Below are 20,699 nucleotides of genomic sequence, written 5' to 3'. Positions count from 1 at the left end.
GATGGGTAGGTGATGGAGTAAGTTATCAGCTTCAAATTCTTGGGCCATTAACATTCCAGATGATCTGCCCTCGACATAGCACAAAGATGTAATCGTGAAGAAGGCATGCCGACGCCTCTACTTTCTGAGAAATTTAAAGCGACACGGAGGCATGCCAAATAGCATTAGCTTCTTTCGACAGATGAACTGTAAAAAATACATTGGTTGCATCGTTGCCTGGTTTGGCAATTCCGGTGCACAGGAATGCAAGAGGCTGCAGACAGTGGTGGACTCAGCCAGTTGCAATTTTTTTTTAAATTGTATATGTAATTTACGTTTAATTTGTTTTTGTTTGTTTGTCTGAGCCGATGTGACTGTGTTGCTGTTGCAAGCAAGATTTTTCATTGTATCTCACTGTACCTATGCATTTGATAATAAACTCAAGTTGATTTGCCTTCCTCTGGTGACTGAGCCAGAATGAAAGCCGTGGGACCTGTAGAATCCCAGGTGGGAATGGCATCAACCATTACAAAATATCATTCTAGGGACATTTTCCATTACACATCGGACAGGATTAATGATTCTTCGTCCGTGATATCTCAGAAGCTAGTTAGGAGTGTTGAATCCTTATCTGAAGCTCTCGAGCAGTAGCAGGAAGACTCATTACGCACAGCAAGAGGCAGAGGATGAGTATTGAAAGGAGGTTCTCAGCGAAAATCTAATTTCCCACAGATTTTCTTGAATACATAATTCAACAGGTTCCGTACCCATTCAAGTACTTTGACCAGTGTGGAAGTAAAGAGCCTTCAGATAATCAGTTACCAGCATTTGACAAAGACTTGTGAAAGATCAATATTGCATAGCCATCCTTCCCTTCATTTCCAGTGAACTTTACATGCAGAGAATACTAAAAGACTACATTCTTGTCTGGAATGTTTAAGAACACACAAGGCTGAATATGACACCGCTGAATATAATGCACACACATGCACACGCACTACAATCAAGTTAGAAATAGGTGGAGGATACGGTACTATTTTAGGAATCTATCATTGCAGCCGTCTGTTGCCTTTCCTTTGACCATGTGCACACAGATGCGCATGTCTTTGTTATTCTTTGATCTACCACTAATAAAGTTAGTTTACTTATCTTAAAAAATACTCTTAAGATCTAAGACCATCACTATGGTGAAATAAAACCCAATTAAAATCTCACAGCACCGCGTAAAATAGAAGCTGGAAAGCTAGTTTAATCTTGGACCAGATGGAAATTAAAATACAGGTTTTTTAAAAGTTTTTATTTACAATAGGCAGCCCTCCAATAAAGTAAGTTTCATGCCTGGGCAGTAATTCGAAAATTACACAGGAAAACACATTACAGCAAGCTTGAGGTGCATTTATTGTACATTAGTGTACAGTTAAACTATAATCATGTGCCTTCAGGATTTTGGTAAAGCTATGCTGGCAGATTTTACAAAGAATTGGACGTTATTTCCATTAATACCCCAACAGACTTTTGATTCTTTTTTTTTAGATGTTAGACATGCTGTAATAAATTTGCCAATGAACCTTTTGAGTTTAAAGGTAAGTTTCTCAGTACTCTGCAGAATTTAGGGTAGTAAAGGAGTTTCACATCTTGATATTTCCAGAATTTAGGATTTAACAGTTCTGGTTGGAAGATTTAAATATGAAAGGGCTCAAATGGGATGAGTGCATTTTCATAGTTTTTCGCATTTCTCCACTTTAGCTATTTTTTTTTCTCACATGGCTTCATACTTACAAACATATATATAGGTGTAAAAGGAACTGTGAATTATGCAAGTACTTTTTTTTGGACTGGGCACAATAATGTAATATTTTATTCGTTTTTAGGTTTTGCTTTAAAATTATCATTTTGATTGCAATAACATTGTAAGCAATCTGAAATAAAATACATAAATTCACCCTCTAGATATGGAGCAACATTTCATAACAGATAAAATGGACTCATAAGGTAATCACACAACTTATGCTGACCCTTGAAGCAATCTGTATTAAGATTGTAAACGGATTTAAAATTGACTCACACTTAAATACATTTATAATTTCTATCATTCCTAGACAAAGCCAAATTGTTCAAAAATTCACAATGATAATATTAGGAATGCAAAAGTTAGATATGGCCCTGCTCTTTTTTCCTGGTTTCATATGTCATCATATGTCCTTCAGTTTTGAATAATCAACATACATTTTTCAGACCTTGGTAGTGTTAATTATTTGCAAACTCCAAGTTAATCAATTATGGTTTCATTACTGAGTGAGGTCAACATGAGTCTCTTACTAAATCCTTCATGTCTGACATAGTGAGAATCGTTGTGTTCAGAATGAATGGCATTTTTATTGAATTCTAAAAGCCAGTTCAAAGATTCAGGGATGGTTTTAATACAAAGCATTGAGGAGTAATAAGGAAGCATAAAAATAAATTAGTGGATGGCATTAAAAAGCAAGCAAAAGTCCAACATATTGGGGATCAAAGCGAGAGCACAGTGGGGAGATATAGTGTATTGTGTGTTTTATTGCTTTCAGTTAGGGATGAAGCAATAAAGATATTAGATAAGATAATGAAAATAGTGAAAAGGGAGATAAGTGAAAGGTTTACATAAAACACAGAAAATTAGCAACAATCAGGAAGGCAAATTTTAGTCTTAATTACCAGCAGAGTTGTGTAGAGAAGACACGAAGAATTGCAAAGGGCGTTCTATAATGTTCGTTGGTGAGATCATACCTGAGGTGCTGTGTAAATACTCATATAAATCTTACAACACATTGAGGAACTTTGGATAGGAAAGGAGGATTGAAGATGGGTTGGAGTTTGCTGGGATGGCAGACTCAAGGTAACGCAAATACAAACGGAACTATCATATTCAGTGTTTGGGACCTTAATATTAATAATGTGTAGGAAGGACGTGCAGATGCTGGTTTACACTGACGATAGACACAAAATGCTGGAGTCACTCAGCGGGGCCAGGCAGCATATTTGGAGAAAAGGAATGGGTGACGTTTCGGATCGAGAGACTACTTCAGACTGATTAACTAAAGGTATGAAAAGGTACAGAATAAATCAGAGCCTGCAACAATGGCCAAGCATGCAGGAACAGCAGGCAGTGAAGAAAGCCAATGGAATGTTGGCCTTCATAACAAGAGGAGTTGAGTATAGGAGCAAAGAGGTCCTTCTGCAGTTGTACAGGGCCCTAGTGAGACCGCACCTGGAGTACTGTATGCAGTTTTGGTCTCCAAATTTGAGGAAGGACATTCTTGCTATTGAGGGCGTGCAGTGTAAGTTTACTAAGTTAATTTCTGGAATGGTGGGACTGTCATATGTTGCAAGACTGGAGCAACTAGGCTTGTATACACTGGAAGTTAGATGGATGAGAGGAGATCTTATCGAAACGTATAAGATTATTAAGGGGTTGGACACGTTAGAGGCAGGAAACATGTTCCCAATGTTGGGGGAGTCCAGAACAAGGGGCCACAGTTTAAGAATAAGGGGTAGGCCATTTAGAACTGAGATGAGGAAAAACTTTTTCAGTCAGAGAGTTGTGAATCTGTGGAATTCTCGGCCTCAGAAGGCAGTGGAGGCCAATTCTCTGAATGCATTCAAGAGAGAGCTAGATAGTGCTCTTAAGGATAGCGGAGTCAGGAGGTATGGGGAGAAGGCAGGAACGGGGTACTGATTGAGAATGATCAGCCATGATCACATTGAATGGCGGTGCTGGCTCGAAGGGCCGAATGGCCTCCTCCGGCACCTATTGTCTATTGTCTATTAATAATCCAGCAGCCTTATCACATACACAATGAACTGCAGATGTTGGTATTTTAGGCAAAACACAAAGTGCTGGAGCAACTCAGTCTGAAGATGGGTCCACGCCTGAAACGTCGCCTATCCAATCCCTGCACAGATGCTGCCTGGCCCGCTGAGTTACTCCTGCACTGTGTGTTTTGTCACCGCCTTGTCACAGACTGTCCCTGCCCGAGGTGTTCTGAGTCGGCTCCGCGAAAGATCTTTGTACAAGAAATCTCCCAGAGATCATGTCGCTTTACCTGAATTGACTGTCTAAATTGAGACGATCAATGATTGTCGCGGATGGCAAGGACAGGAGTAAAGACAACGGTGGGAAGGAACTGCAGGTGTTGGTTTACACCGAAGATAGATACAAAAATGCTGGAGTAAATCAGCGGGACAGGCAGCATCTTTGGAGAGAAGGAACGGATGGCATTTCGGGTCGTCTCGACCCGAAACGTCACCTATTCCTTCTCTCCAGAGATGCTGCCTTTCGCGCTGAGTTACTGCAGCATTTTGTATCTATCTGAAGTTGTTTAGGCAGGCTCCTCCTATCCTGACGTCAGGGGTAGAGAGAGACCTGAGACGCTAGTTGCCATGGAAGCTGGCAAGAGGCGAAGGTGCTGGAAGATGGTGGCTTCTATGTAGACGTTTGCATCCGTAAACTTTACACTGACTGGCCCCGGATCAGCAAAAAAAAAAGTTAACAGGTGTCATCGCCTTTGAAGAAAGGAGTTGGCGCAACCCCTGCAGCGCGGACCGCTCCTGCTGTGTGTGTGTCGGGCTGCCCCCCGGCTCTGTGTGTTGGTTTGGCCGCTTGGCCTGGTGCCCCTCTCGGATTCACCTGCAGGGAACTGGAAGAATTTCTTGCAGGAAACAAAAAAAAAGGATGAATAACGGCATCCTGTACCCCCCTCCAGTCAGCAGGGACCGAGTGATTGCCAGATTCCCCGAGGTACGTCTTCAATAGTTTAACCTATTATGTAGAACTCCTCCAGTTTGGATGGTGGGGAAGGCGAAGGTGTTGACTGGTGACGGCAATTTTCTCATCACGTTAGAACAGCAGCCAAAGCAGCAGCAGGAAATAGAACTCAGATAGTGTCTGCTGCAGAGCGCCCCTTCAAAGTTGGCACACGACGGTGTGCCTGTTTTCAAGGGAACTGGGTGACTTAATTTTGGACTGAAGATTCAACAATGCTGATGTGGATGGTCAGGAATTTTATTAACTCTCACCACCTCCACCGCACGCACACACATTGCTTTCATTTTAAACCAGTGATTAATAACACCATTAGAACACAACGTGGTAAATTACTTTTAATTACTTTAAAAGTTGTTTTTCAGCTGCAGATGCCATAATCCCTGAAATGATTTTTTTTAAATGCTGCTAGTGCCAAGCAGGTCAGGCAGCAGGCGTGGGAGAAGAAACAGTGTTAGATCGATGAGCTTTTTTTTCAGAACGGAAAGTTGTTGATCTGTAACAATAATTGTTTCTCCCTGCACAGACGCTGCCTGACCAAGAGTCAAGTATATTTACTTGTCTTATGGTACAATTAAATGTTTACTTGCTGCAGCTTTCCAGGCACATTAACCCAACAACACGACAAATAAATATGCAATAAGCAATGAAACAATACATTATCAATAATACTAGGTAACTAGACCATAACAGTGCAAGCTGAAGTACGTGGTATAACTCTTTAACAAAGTCCATAATAATTCAATGTTGAGCTAGGATTGTGGTTAGGATGGCACAGTGTGGCTCAAAAGACTGATGGATGATGGAGAGAAGCTGTTCGTGAATCTAGAGACAAGGTTGGCCCACAAGTTAAAGTTCGAAATTGGGGCAAAACAAACTATGATGGTGTTGTAAAAGACCTTAGTGGGCAGTGGTAAAGTTGCTGCCTTGCAGCACCAGGGACCCGGGTTTGACCCTGACCAAGGGTGCTGTCGGTATGGTTTGCACGTTCTCTCATGACCTGTGTGGGTTTTCCCCAGGAGCTCCGGTATCCTCCCACACTCCAAAGCCATACAGGTTTGTAGTAAGTAGCAACTCTGCAACAAAAAACAAATGTAACATTTCACTGGAGTATTGAGAAAAACAAATATGACACAAAATGCTGGAGTACCTCAGCAGGTCAGACAGCATCTCTAGAGAACATGGGCAGATAATGTTTTGGGTTGTGACCCTTCTTCAGTCTGAAGATCACCCATGAGCCTCTTACGCTCCAAGGAATAAAGCCCTAGCTTACCTAATCTCTCCCTAAAGCTCAGGTCCTCGAGTCCAGGCAACATTCGCTTAACAAAGAAATGAAGCACTAAATTGAATGCTTAGAGAATTAGAATTGAAGAGTAAATAATATGTACTAAGTTTATGCATCACCTTGGTTAGACATAAGAAATAGAAGTAGGAGTCCTCCTCACCATTGCATGACTTCAAGGCTGATATAATATTTGGCTTTCACTTTATTGATTAATTTCATGACTTGTTTCCCCTTTATGATCTATCACTCTCATACTTGTACATATATTTAATGGCTCAGAATGGACAGCTTTCTGGATTATGGATTATTTGGAGTTCAACAATCATTTCATTTAGCGATACAGCATGGAAATGGGTCCTTCGGCCCACTGAGTCCACACAGACCATACAGTACCTGTTCACACTAGTTCTCTGTTTTGCCACTTTCGCATCCATACCCCACACATTTTACAGAGGTCAATTAACCTACAAACCAGTACATCTTTGGTATGTGATAGTTTAAAGCTCGAACAGCGGCCCTCATTATGCAGTTTGCCAGGACCCTTGTCCCAGCCATGTTAAAGTGGAGTCTGCCACATCGAGAATTTAGTTCAGTTTAGCTTATTATTGTACCAAGGTACAGTGAAAAGCTTTTGCTGCATGCTGTCCACACATGGGTCCTGGGAACGTATTAGGAATATTGCAGTAAACACTGCTAATGTAGCTTATAAAAACAGTCTATGGGACCAAAGCACTGTCCCCTTTGTATTAAATCAGATTAGAATGAAGCATGTTACCAAGGAAACTGCTACAAGATTAAAGGAGACAAGCTTCTATGTCAGGAATAAAATTGCTGTTGATTTAGGTTAAGCGGTTTAGGTAGTTGCCACATTTCCTCCTTGTTCTCTGCATTTTATTTGTTGCTTTCCAGCAAGGCTGCTGCCACAGTCAAAGCAGATTAATTGAAAGCTGAGAAGTAGGTAGAAATTAAGGTAATGAACAAATTGGTTTTCAAGCAGATTGTTCTCATCTTGAAATAAATTTATCCAATACATTTGAATTACTTGTCTTCCAAATGTGAGATATTGCTCAAGCAAACAACGTTGATAAGGGGTGATGTTGAAGGTGTGTGGGCGTGACTTCAAGAGATCTGTTTGGGAGAGGCATATGGGCTGGAAATTCTTTCAGGATTTGACTTTCAGCCAAAAGTCTTTCAGGATTTGCTAGAGTTTCTTGCTCTCTTTTCTCTCTTTTTCTTGCTCTCAATATCTTGCCCTTGTTCGTATCTCCCCTCTCCTTCTTGCTCCCTGCCCTCTCTCTCATCACCCTTCCTCCTATCGCCCCTGCCCTCTCTTCTTATTGCCTTCACCGTCCCTCCATCTCCTGCGCTCTAACCCTCACTCTGGCCCTTGTTCATGCTCTGGCCCCTGTATTCACATTGTGCCTCATCCCCCTCTTCCTCGTCCCTTGCGCTGGACCACTGTACCAACCCATGTCCTCCCCACTCCAGTGCAACCCTCACTGGTGCCCTACATCTGTCCCTCCATCGGGCACATCCCATCTGGATCATCCCCTTTGGACACCAAACTCCCTGTGAATAACCCTTTCATCTCCCACCTTGAACATCCCCCCCCCCTTCTCTTTATTCCTTCATATTCAATTCCTCCTGTTTGCCCATCCTGGAGGAATTGAATATGAAAGAATAAAGAGAAGCTGCTGGATGCAGAAGGTGGAAGGCAGGGATGCCGAGGGCTCACATCAAAAGGCCAAATCCCCAGATATTTTTTCAGGAAGTAATGTTCGTACATTGACCAAGTACAAAGCGCAGAATGTCCAGTTTACAAGCTAAAGTCTGCCACATCTGGGTAAGAACCAGATTGCCTGAGGCTGACCAGATGATCATCATTCTTAACTTTCATGATCAGGCTGGTGATTTACCATAATTTCTGATACATCAGTTGCACATATGAAAGTCACTCCACCCCCACCTCCTTCAGTGGAGAGGCCAGTCCAGCAGAAGGTACATAATTTCCCACAGATTTGGCACAGCAGATGTTTCAGTAAGCAGCATGGAGCAGTCGAGGAAAGTTGTTGGATTTGGAAGGTCTTAAAGCTGTCCATCAGTAGGATATCGGTTATAGATATGGGTGGAGAAATGGCAGTTTAAACCGTATAAGCGTGAGGTATTGCACTTTAGGAGGTCAAAATGTAAGGAGACAGCATAACAGCATTGATGTGAAGAGGGATCTTGGGGTCCAAGACCATCTATATACTAAAACTCTCGTTTGTTTGTTTGTTTGTTCCTGAACTACGACCAAAACAGTACACGATAGTGCAACAATTTTAGGCCCACCTTACTCACCGTCGTCCCTTTGGAGCTAATGGAAGAAGTTTCATTGAAATCGGTGTTATATGTTTAAAGTTATTCACATTTTAAAGTTTAAATCTATCTCCTAGGGAGGGAGGGGGTGGAGGGAGGGGGGGAGGGGGGAGGAGGGAGAATAAGGGGGGTTGAGGGGGATGGAGTGGGGAGGGACGGGGAGGGGGAGGCGGAGGGGGAGGAGGAGAGGAGGGGAGAGGTGAGGGGGGAGTAGAGGGTGCTGCACCAATGCAGGAGAGGTTTGGACCCACGGGTCCACTTGGTCTAGTAGCTCTCTAAAAGTAGTAACACAAGTGGAAAGAGTGGTAAAGAAAGCATATGATATACTGCTGATGTGCTGCCTGCCCGCTGAGTTACTCTAGCACTTTGTGTCTGTCATTGGTATAAACCGGCATCTGCAGTTCTTTGTTTCTACATATGATATACTTGCCTGCATTGGTCAGGGCATTGAGTATAAGATTCAGGAAGACATATTGCAGCCGTATAAAAATTTGATCCAGCCACATTTGGAATATTGTGTGCAAGTTCTATTTGCCCCAATACAGGAATGATGTGGAAGGTTTGTAAAGTTTGCAGAAGATGTTTACCAGGATGGTGCCGGGATAAGAGGGTATTCGCTGTCAGAAGAGGTTGGACAAACTGGGATTGTTTTCTCTGGAGCATCAGAGGCTGAAGGAAGACCTGATAGACGTTTATAAAAATATGAGGCATAAACATAAAATCTGGGGAGATTGTCAGACCTTTTTAACAGGATGGAAATATCAAAGACTGGAGAGCAAATCTTTAAGGGCAGAGTGGGAAAGTTGTGCTTGGCAAGTTTTACACAAAGAGTGATGGGTGCCTGGAGCACACAGCCAAAGGTGGTGATGAAAGCAAATATGATACTGGAGTTTGAGGCATTTAAAAAAAAAATATGCAGAGAATGAAGGGTTATGGATAATATGCAGGCAGAGGGGATTGATTGAACTTGGCATCATGTTAAGCCTGAAATCATGGGCTGATGGGCCCATTTCTGTGCTGTATGGTTCTTTAGTTAAAAACTTGAGAATGATGGGCACAAAATTTGATTTACTAGTCCAACACATGGTTAACTTTATGAAACAATATCCTGGGAGTTAGTAAAGAATATGAACTGAAGTTGTATTGCTAATACCAGTATTTTATAACAGCAGCTAGGCAGGGATTAGAAATGACCATGATGAATAATTTGAATAGATACTCTTATTAAAGTAATCTTAATAAACAAAAAATTACCTGCTTGTTTTTTGCCTTGAGACAATGCAGCACTAATCTGTTTTCAATCTTACCACAGTGTTACAGACCTGAGGCCTGTCTCCAGCTCAAAGATCATTTCGACGTTGAAGTTAAATATGCCTGCAAAGGACGACAAACCAGAAATGCTGGGTAAGCAATTTGAGACGCTGGAAGGTATCTGACGCTAGTCTCATCTAGATTTGATGGAAGATAATTTAATTGAAAGATGAGATTACTTCTGGTGGCTCACTGACTTTTAACAACAAGATCTATTTGAACAATTACTCTTTTTTTAATCTTTGAAAGCATTATCTCCTCAATAAAGTTTTCATTAAATATTTTAGCACTTTTAGTAAAAGTATCCAGTTAAGTAAAAAAATGGAGTCAAATGTCTAACTCTCCAAGAGAACTTTTCAAAATGTTGAGATAGACACAAAATGCTGGAGAAACTCAGCGGGACAGGCAGTATTTCTGGAGAGAAGGAATGGGTGATATTTTGGGTCGAGACCCTTCTTTCAAAATGTGGAGGTTGGAATTGAGCAAGAATTGTTCAGGGCATGGGAAGAGACGGGACTTTTTGCCCCCAAATACAACCGCAGAAAGAAGGTGGTTTACTAGAAATCCTTTTGAAGGTGTAAAGTGATGCATTTAATTGGAGATATATAGCAAATACAATCATGAGGAACGGGGAGGAGGATTGGATCCGCCTGGGGTAAAAAATGCAACAAGAACAGAACTATTTTGTATAATTGTGTGGCTTTGTAATGTTGTTGCCCCTGCAGACTTAAAATATCAAAGGTGGTGGTAGTCGGGGATCTTTATGTGGGAAAGACGAGCCTGATCAATAGGTGAGTATTAGTTATCCCGATTTATTATAATAAACTCCTTTTCCAGTCATTGAAGTAATACAGATTGTGATTATATTAATAATTTCAGATTTTGTAAAGATCTGTTTGACCGAGACTATAAGGCCACAATTGGGGTTGATTTTGAAATAGAGCGGTTTGAAATTGTTGGAGTTCCATTCAACCTTCAAATGTAAGTACAGATTCAAAATTTTATACAGAACTTCAAAAATGTCCCCTTCTAATAAAGATTGCTGTTTTTTCAACTTTTAAATTATTCTTGTGCAATTGCATTCTTTGAAGTGCAAAATTAATCTGTTTATTCTCCCCTCGGGAATTAATGACTGCAGTGAAGAAACCCTGATCAGACTGAGTACAAAGCTTGACACACCGAGTTAACTTAATTCCCCCTCGCCCCCCCCCCCCCCCCCCCCAAAGTGGCAAATAGGAATGATACACTCTTTTATGGAGAGAAATGCATGGAGAGGGTTCACATATTTTTGGATGTGCAGGTGTGGTCTTGAGCACTTGAATGAGTTCCCTCCATCCAATGTTAACATTTAAGGGCGGCACAATGACACAGCTGGTAGCACCACTGCCTCACAGCATCAAATACCCAGGTTTGATCTTGACCTTGAGTGATGTCTGTTTTGGAGTTTGCACGTTATCGTTGTGACTGCGTAGGTTTCCTCCTACAAAGACATGCAGGTTTGTAGGTTAATTGTCCTTGGTAAATTGCCCCTAGTGTGTAGAGTGGATCAGAAAGTGAATAACATAGAACTAGTGTAAACAGGTGATCGATGGTCAGCCTGGATTTGGTGGGACAAAGGGCCTGTTTCCATGCTCTATCTCTAAACATTGAGACTGGAGACCAAAATAGCCAGAAGCATATGACTGATATGACCATCCATTTGGGGTTACCTCATGAGAGGTTGTTAAAAAAAAATCCACTCATCAGTCCTGAAATTCACTCCTTTTATACCCAAATTCTTTAACCCTCCTCGAACCGAGGTGCTGATTTCTTGGGGGTAAAGTGCTGAATTCCCATCTACATTGCTATTTCCCTTTTATCATTATGTACACTCCGATATTCCGGTCAATGTCTGTACTCATGACATTTGGCCTTTCTCACTCCTCAGTTCCAAATAAACCCGAATCCTAAGGAAACTTTTAAAGAGAAATTTAAATGTGAATATTAATTTGTTATTGAGAGAATTGAACTGATGGACATCTTTGTTTGTTTTAGCTGGGACACAGCTGGGCAGGAAAAGTTCAAGTGCATTGCCTCTGCCTATTATAGAGGTGCTGAAGGTAAGCATGATTACCAGTAGATGAAACAATGTGATATTGTCCAGGTAATTGTTCCCAATATAATGTTTCAATATTGTTTTAAATTTGTGCTTCCAGTCATTATAATAGCCTTTGACCTGGCTGACATACAGACCCTGGAGCACACAAAGTAAGTCTTGGTTTTTCTTCAATGTGCAAATGTATAAAGTCATTTCATTGGTTATCTTTTTTACTTCAATGTACAGTGTGTTTACTGCAGTTATTATACATCTAACCGATAAGTATTTTTGTTGGTGATTTATAGCAAGCTTTTAGAGTCCCTCACAATTGAGAATCACTTGCTTCCACACCAGTTTTATGGGTTCTGAGGTAGTTGATGAGGACAATGTAGAACAATAGACTCTACCATAGTCGGATCAGGGAAAGCTTTTAATCTTCTAATTCTCTCACCGATGTTAACGTGTTTTATTTGTCTCTCCCTTGGGACATTTTACTATTTTTAAATTACCATTGGAATATCGATTTTGTTGATGTCGATTTTCTACAAACAAAATACCCCAGAATTATGCTATAAAGCGAATCAATTGGTTTTAGTCTTTTAGCCTTCAAGGATTCAATAGGGATACAGTCTTATGTGTTTCCACTGCTTACTTGGTTTCAATTGGTTTCCAGCATGTAGTCGATGAGTTTGTTAATTCTTCTCATAATCTCGAATGCTTACAAATCAATTTGAAGTTTCTCCATTTGAGAACAAATTAAGATTCTTTACATTTCTGAGCCAAAATGTTGAATTGCATCGCAATCCAAAATCAGTTTTATCCAGAGTAAATTGCATTAAGAATCATTTCCAGGTGATTTGTGACAACTGGAAATTTAGGCCAACTTCTCCCTGTGGCAATCCACATCAGTGCATCTGACATCAGGCATGCACATCACGATGTGAGTTGTTGTGCAATGCACTATTCATGAACCTTCTGATGTAAATTGATGTCATTGTAATGTGCACCACATGTGACCAATGTAGAACAATCTTAGGAAAGATAAGGAACACAATTCACTATAGTCTCACGCAGACAATATGTGTAGGAAGGAACTGTAGATGCTGGTTTACACTGAAGATGGAAGGGTCTCGAACCGAAATGCCACCCATTCCTTCTCGCCAGAGATGCTACCTGTCCTACTGAGTTACTCCAACATTTTGTGTCTATCTTCGATTTAAAGGGAGATTTGGTTGACATCAAATTGCTTCACAAGACTGCTTATTGGAGACGGGCCATAAACATTTACAGTGTGCAGCCTGTATTCTGATGATCAAGCTTTTTGGAGGATGTAACTAATGAGATGTAATGTTAGTCAGGAGATCATTGCTCAGGTTGCACAAGCATGGACTGGGTATGGCTTGGTGTGACAGGTTACTATGGGAAGGTAGCTAGTCGTGGGGTGGGGGGCATGGAGAGGAAAATAAATTAACAATTGTGAAGACTGCATCTCCTGCAGTCTACTTCTTCCCAAATACAGTGGAAGCTGTGTTGGTCAAAACTGCACCCTGCAACACCTACACAGTTTCACTGTTTGAAGTGAAAACTATAATAATGGCATTGCGTAGGTGTTTTCAATCAGCTTTGTACTCTTTTTGGGAGCGACTCAAATTCAGTCTAGGACTACACTGTTTTTGCACACTAAAAAAAGGTATTGCTTGTGATAATAATTTTGGTTGCCTTTTTTGCAAACCTTCTCAAGGATAATAATATTACTTTCTCTGGCAGGCAATGGCTAAAGGATGCAATGAAAGAGAATGAACCAGGTTTAAGTTCTATATTTCTTGTTGGATCTAAGAAAGATTTATTGGTGAGTAATAATTTTTTCCTCTAATTAATTTGACGTTCAATAAATTACAGTTTATTCTCCCAACTTATGATATCTCTGGCACATGAAAGAAGATTCAGGACACAATTATTTTGGGTGCTCCAGGCAATGTGATGACTGCAGGACATCTACACTTTTCTGATGCCAAGCAGAGTAAATACTGTCTTGTTAAAAGCATAAATGGCATAAGCGTAATTTCTGTTGGAAGTATGCTAAACAAGGCGAGCATGGTTTGACACCAGCCTGCTATTTTGGAGCTTACTGCTCCTGCCGTCCCTCACAAAACCTTGGAAGGCTGGATAACATTCAGCAGCAAAAAGGTCCCCAGGCAGGCTGCTAAGTGATCGATGACCACAGACAAGTTCATTGCTTGTTAATTTTACATGGTCGTTGCCAAAATTCTTCAGGCTATTAATGCAGCCCGCTTTACTCAAACCGTCGTGGCTGTGTGCAAGATAGCTTTAACTGGCGCTAGCAGTCTGCCAGTAGCCAGACTGCCAGGTGTTTGCCAGGTCATCAGAATTATTTCTGCCATAACTGATTTGAGATTGATGACTAATTGCTTGATCCAGCTATGAGAATAATACAAGCATGAACAGGCAGGTCAGACCCTTCTGATTGCACAGGCTGCTCTCATCTACATTCATTTGCAGTGTGCATTAGAGTGGCCACAACAACACCCTGGGAAATTTGCTTGAGAGTAATGGGATGCTGAACTGTCGTCCCACTGTTACAAAACTGTCTGTGTACGCGCGCCTCTTAAGCTTCTAGTAAATTGTAATCATGAGCTCTTGAGGCAGTCTTCAAATCAGTTTTGTGTTAAGCAGGTGCCAATTGATTGCATAGTATCAGAGCCCTAGTACCCAGGGATAAGTAAAAGGACACAAATTAAGATTCTTGTCAGACTGCAGCATTGAGAAATCCACCATTCCAACTTTGTGTGTGTTTATCAATCAGTCACAGGCAGAATGTGAAAGAACAGAAGCTGATGCCATTAAAATAGCAACTGAGATGCAAGCAGAGTATTGGTCTGTGTCTTCTAAAACAGGTGAGTGGTCAGCATTAGCTGCCAAACCTCTGCACCAAGGAACTGTGAGCACTATGAGGTTCTCTCACACTCACACACATGGATTCTGTCGCATCTGTACACCCCACACATATGTTTGCTCACACATACACATGCATGCACACTGCCACTACAGTTTACTCATTCCTTCATGCACGTGTACTTGCTCGCTCACGTACTCACTCTCCTAACACGTTGGCTTATTTGTTCACAGATACACTAGCATGTGCTGACAGATTCATTCACTTACGCATGCTCATCACACTTTTGCATATACCAACACATACACTGATTCTTAAACACCCACTTACTCTCAATCACACAGTTTCATACACACATGCTTGCTCTCTTGTACATATGTTTGTGAACCACTATGAAGGACAAATCAGCTTCATTAGTTGATTAATATATAAGAAAATAACTGCAGATGCTGGTACAAATCGAAGGTATTTATTCACAAAATGCTGGAGTAACTCAGCAGGTCAGGCAGCATCTCGGGAGAGAAGGAATGGGTGACGTTTCAGACTGAAGAAGGGTCTCGACCCGAAACGTCACCCATTCCTTCTCTCCCGAGATGCTGCCTGACCTGCTGAGTTACTCCAGCATTTTGTGAATAAATACCCTCATTAGTTGATTAAGTCAACTGAGTTGGCATGCATCAGATAGGGAAGAGGATAAAATGAAATTTAGAGATCTTCATTTTGGAGGATAAATTTGCGATGCATTCTTCCCACAGGTGAAAATGTGAGGGAATTCTTCTTCAGAGTAGCTGCCCTGGCATTTGAAGCATCTTTGCTGAAAGATTTGAAAAAAAAAGACTGGCCCTCAGCGAAGATTGGCGAGGGCAGCACCATCTGTAAGTTCAGTAAATTGACATTGTAAAACAAATGATTTTTCTGGATTTCTAGTCTTAATTTTATCCTAATTGAAAGCTCTCATTATTTGTAAAGTCAAATTAGTCCAAAGATTCTCTGCTCTTTCTAGCTCCCATATAGATATGCTCTTTTTGTACACTTTTTATGCAATTTTTCTTTGGGGAATGGACAACATTGTTAGTTCTCATAACAATGTGCAAATTGGCATGAATCAGTCATACCCAGAAAACAGTCATTTGATCTCCATACCTCACCCCATTTCCTCTTTCCTATATTAAGTATATTGCAGATTAACAGGAGGTAAATATAATGTGGAGAAACAGCAGACCTGATGATGTGCAATTCTGTTACAGTTGCAGTCCAGTTAAAAGTACACATATCAGAACTCTTTTTTGATTCATTATGCTTTAACCCAAAGCAAAACCCCAATAAATTATTCTATTTACACTGCAGAGAGCAAATATACTTTTTAATTTAACTGGATAGAGAGGATGTGGAGAGGATGTTTCCACTCGTGGGAGAGTCTAAGACCAGAGGTCACAGGCTCAGAATTGAAGGACATTCCTTTCGGGATGAGAAGGAATTTCTTTAGTCAGAGGGTGGTGAAACTATGGAATTCATTGCCACAGAAAGTTGCGGAGGCCGTCAATTGATATTTTTAAGGCAGAGACAGATAGATTTTTGATTAGTATGATTGTCTGGGGTTATGGGGAGAAAGCAGGAGAATGGGATTCAGAGGGAAAGACAGATCAGACATGATCGAATGGCAGAGTAGACTTGATGGGCTGGCTGCATGGCCTAATTTTGCTCCTATCACTTATGAATTTATGAATTGTCTTCTAGCACCTGAGGGAGTGGAAGATTTTATTTATATTTCATTATAAGAATCTATAAATGCATACTAGCGTTTGAAGGAAAGCAGCAAAAATTTACCAAATTCATTTCTAGATTGGCAGAATTGTCACATGATGAGAGATTGAGTAGATTATGCCTGTATCCTCGAGTTGAGAAGAAAACAAAATGATCACCGTGATTATACAAAATTCCTGCGATATGTGGGTGGTAGATACAGGGTGATGTTTCTCATGTCTTGGGTTTCTAGAACCAGCTGTTGCTGTCTCAAAATAAGGGGTCATACAATCAGGCCTGAGATATGAAGAGGATTCCTCACCCAGAGGATGTTGAATGTTACGAACTGGCTACCCAAGGGAGCTGCGGAAGCCTGCCACTGAGTGTATTCTAAATATAGATCAAAACAGTTCTAAATGTTAAAGAAATTTAAGAATATGGGGTGAATGGTGGAAAGTGGTGCTGCTTACAAAGATCAATCATGATCTCATGAAATGACAGACTAAGCACGAAGTTCTGCTTGGGCTGCTCTTTCTCTATCCTTTGTTCGTGTTCTTGCAGGGTACCCTTGAATTATCAATGACTAGTTGTCTCTCATGTTAGTTTAGTACATGTGTTTTAATCTATTACACGATTAAACTTTTAGACAATATTGATCAGCCATTTTAAGGTCATTTGAACAAATATTTTTATTTAAAAGCATTACAGTGATGGAAAGTGTAATTGTACTAGTTGAGTGGGATTACTTTTAGGAAAAGTATATATTAATAATGTGTACACATTTGCACTTCATGTATTTATTTGGTGTTGGTATTAGGTGGTGTGACAATATCCTCCGAATTATTAACATAAATGAGATTTAAAATTTTAGTGCCGCTTATAGTTTCTGGTAATTACTTTGGCTCTTTGGGAGATATCTAGATTATTAATTGCCAAACACCTTGTGGTGTAGACTATGTTTTTGTTGAAGGCATAACTCGATTTTGGCTGTTCATTTTTAAAATTAGATTCTAAGATAGACAAGATATTATTAAAGTTAACACTCTTGACATTGAGAGATCATAGAGGCATGGAATCATAGAGTTATTTGGCATGGAAACAGGCATTTCGGTCTAACATGTCCATGCCGACCAAGATGCCCATGTATGCCAGATCCATATAAGTCCATCTCATCAAGGTGGGAGTTAGCTGGAAACACCACATCATCATTTGCCAAAAACTAAATCTGAGTTCAAATGGGAGTCATCAATCGTGCAAATTTTATCCAAAGTATTTATTTGCAAGTTAGCTGATGACATTCATTAGGATAAGGAATGTTCATTGGTATGAAATTGGGAAGTAAATGGCCATTGATTTTGGAACACACTTGTACTGGGTGACATTGAATAAAATTGAATTTACCTGACTTATAATTGATATCATAGCTAAGAAAATGAAAGCACATTTACCATTTACCTTGAGATGTGAATGTATGAACAGTAACATGTTTATCGACATTAATATTTGTGCATAGTAATGAACCATATTCAACCATATTCTGTGGTTGAAATCTGGAATTAATTCCTTTTAACTCAGGTTGAGCAAACTTTTCAAATTCTTCTTCTTCTGCACTGGTGCAGTAATCCAATGAGATTGCTATTGGATCAGGTAAGTTCTTATTTATGGACAGGTAATAGTGTTGGTGTTAACTTATGGAAAGTTCTTGAGTGACTGGATTAAAGAATGGCACCTAATACGTGCCCACTCTTGTGTAATGACTTAGTATGGTCTACTATCTTACTCTCATATACGTTGTATGATTGTGCCTCACGTGTAGTAGGACAAAAAAATAATTTTACTGTGCTTGGGTACACATGACAATAAAGTACCACTGAACCATCAAGGATTATGATGGAGTAATAGATATAGCCATGAAGCAACAGGATTCAGGTTTGCAGTCTTTACAGTCACTATTACAAAACATGTGGGCTATACCAGTCAGCTCCAACATGGACCAAATAACAGGGAGCAGAAGGTGGGTACGGGGCCAAGGATGGAGATCTAATAAAAAAGGATCTCTTATGCTTAACACAACTCTTCGAAGAAAGTTCAGAAGAAACAACTGAGAATCTAGTGAGTTGCATTGCTACAAACCTACCAATAAATGTAGATCAGATGGATAAAAAAAGCAGAGATGGGGTATAGTCGGAACTCTTATAAGGAGAACTCCATAAAAATCTCTTGTAAATTTCTTGTTTGTTTTATTTAATCAAAAACACAGGCATTGAAAGAGCCACAACTGAACACTTGGAAAACACACCAAACTCTACCACTGGCTGTTGCTGAAGTTCAATTGTCAACTTTATGTGAAGTTGAATAACTCCCTATGTGACTTGCAAACTGTGTTGGCAAATGCAGGATTTCAAGATGTAAAGAATATATGGACTGCAATCTGTTATCAGGTCTGGACGTGCATTACTTCTGATTTATATAAATGGTAAAATACGGGGATGACTGGAAACTTTAGAAACCAAATTGGATGTTCAGAAATAATAATCCTAGATGACCTTTTTTAAAGAAAAAAGTAAGCAATAGCATCAATGTAACTACATAATAAAGACATGCAAGGTAAAGAATCTAAGCAATAGTCAGCACTTATAATCAGCCATTTACTAATATGGATTAGGGATTATTTAGTTACCAGTCCTGCTCATGTCAAAAGCCTTTTCTATGTGACTTGATGTCTATAATAAATAAACATAATTTAATTTGTTTATTTTCTGAAATAGTAACAAATTTGCAAAATAACTGAAGATTTTCAAAGTTTTGATGTGTAATCTTTGTGAAAGTACTGTTACTAATCTTTGACAAGGTAGTTCTAACGGTCAAGATCCAAAAAATAAATCTTTGAGAATGGGGATCTGTTGTGTTTTGTTTTGTGAGTGACAAGATAACATCAAAACTGAAATGAAGGCCTGTAAATGGAATATAGTTGTTGAGCATGCATGCTAACAAAGAATGCTGAGCTGGTAAATGGTTTCAGATGTATATAAAATATGATGAAAGTTTTAGGAATTTCCATCCGATGTATTTAATGTGTTTGCAGTTTTGAATCTCTGGGAGAATGCAATATGTGGGCCATTTACCTCTCGACATACTTGCATGAAAACTTAATGTAATCTCTTTCCAAGGTTACCCAGTTATTTTGACTGCCAGCATTTTGCAGTGTATCACTTTCTAAAAAATATTCTGCTTTTCCATTCTTGCTAGATAATTTCACACTCCCCCTTTGTCCACTTATTTAACTTGCAAGTATCTTTTTGCGGCCTCTCACTGGGGTTCAAGCACTGACTCTTGAAATATTCAGTATTCAATTCAGACGCTTCTCTATGAGTGGCTGGCGGCCGAGTCAGACTGCCACCTTGGGTGACCATGGAGTCAGGCCTCCACCGTGGGTTACCATAGAGGCAGGCCTTCACTGGGAGAGACCATAGAGTTAGATCACCATCGCGGGATACCATGGCGACAGGCCTCCACCATGAGTGACTATGGAGACAGACCACTGTGGGTGACCAGGCCTCCACTTTTCAAATTCAGCAGAGCAACAGGCTCTTTGGCCCACCACGTCCATGCCAACCTATTTGTTCCTACACTAATATTTGGCAGCATTAGGAGCATATCCTCCCAGAATCTCTCAGCACCTCTTTCTTGAGACCTTTTACGCCTATCACTTTGACCCAGCCTTTGGTTACCTGCCCCAATACCTGTCATCTGCAGTATCTGACATAATATTCTATTTGATAACTCTTCCGTGAAACACCTTAGAACATGTTGCGATGTTAATGGAATGCATAATCGCAACTTTTTGTTGTTGCTTAATTAACGTAGTTTCCTACCTGAGGCCAGCAACACAGTGGTGTATGATTTCTTGTTTAGATTCAATTATGTATTATTCTGTAACCCCCACAGCTTTTCTTAACATAATTCTACTTTTTCAGACAAATGGAAGACATTTACTTATTTAGGTCTCAGTTTTGTTTTTACACAACTCCCTCCAAAAATCACACCTTGTGCATTTGAGCTTTGGCCACTGTATGTTTCTTTTTTTTTTTTTTCCTAATCAGATGTGCAGCACTTTGGTCAACGTGGGTTGTTTTTAAATGTGCTATACAAATAAAATTGACTTGACTTGACTTGACAGTTGGTCATCCAGTCAATAGACAATAGACAATAGACAATAGACAATAGGTGCAGG

The 20,699-nt window shown here is 40.2% G+C and overlaps 1 protein-coding gene across 1 annotated transcript; it reads left to right on the top strand.

Annotated features, from left to right (window-relative positions):
• Positions 1–4,392: 4,392 nt before the first annotated feature.
• On the top strand, positions 4,393–20,695 carry rab36 (RAB36, member RAS oncogene family). Its single transcript, XM_078421070.1, has 10 exons — positions 4,393–4,753; positions 9,733–9,824; positions 10,457–10,522; positions 10,611–10,712; positions 11,766–11,830; positions 11,927–11,978; positions 13,576–13,657; positions 14,633–14,723; positions 15,478–15,597; positions 18,726–20,695. Exons 1-10 carry the CDS (start codon positions 4,688–4,690, stop codon positions 18,788–18,790), a joined length of 801 nt encoding a protein of 266 aa, XP_078277196.1. The 5' UTR covers positions 4,393–4,687; the 3' UTR covers positions 18,791–20,695.
• The last annotated feature ends 4 nt before the right edge of the window (positions 20,696–20,699 follow it).

Source organism: Rhinoraja longicauda, chromosome 25, assembly GCF_053455715.1.
Source record: "Rhinoraja longicauda isolate Sanriku21f chromosome 25, sRhiLon1.1, whole genome shotgun sequence".
Taxonomy (NCBI): Eukaryota; Metazoa; Chordata; class Chondrichthyes; order Rajiformes; family Arhynchobatidae; genus Rhinoraja; species Rhinoraja longicauda.
The sequence above is the reverse complement of the archived record's forward strand: the minus strand, read 5'-3'. Positions and strand labels throughout refer to the sequence as shown.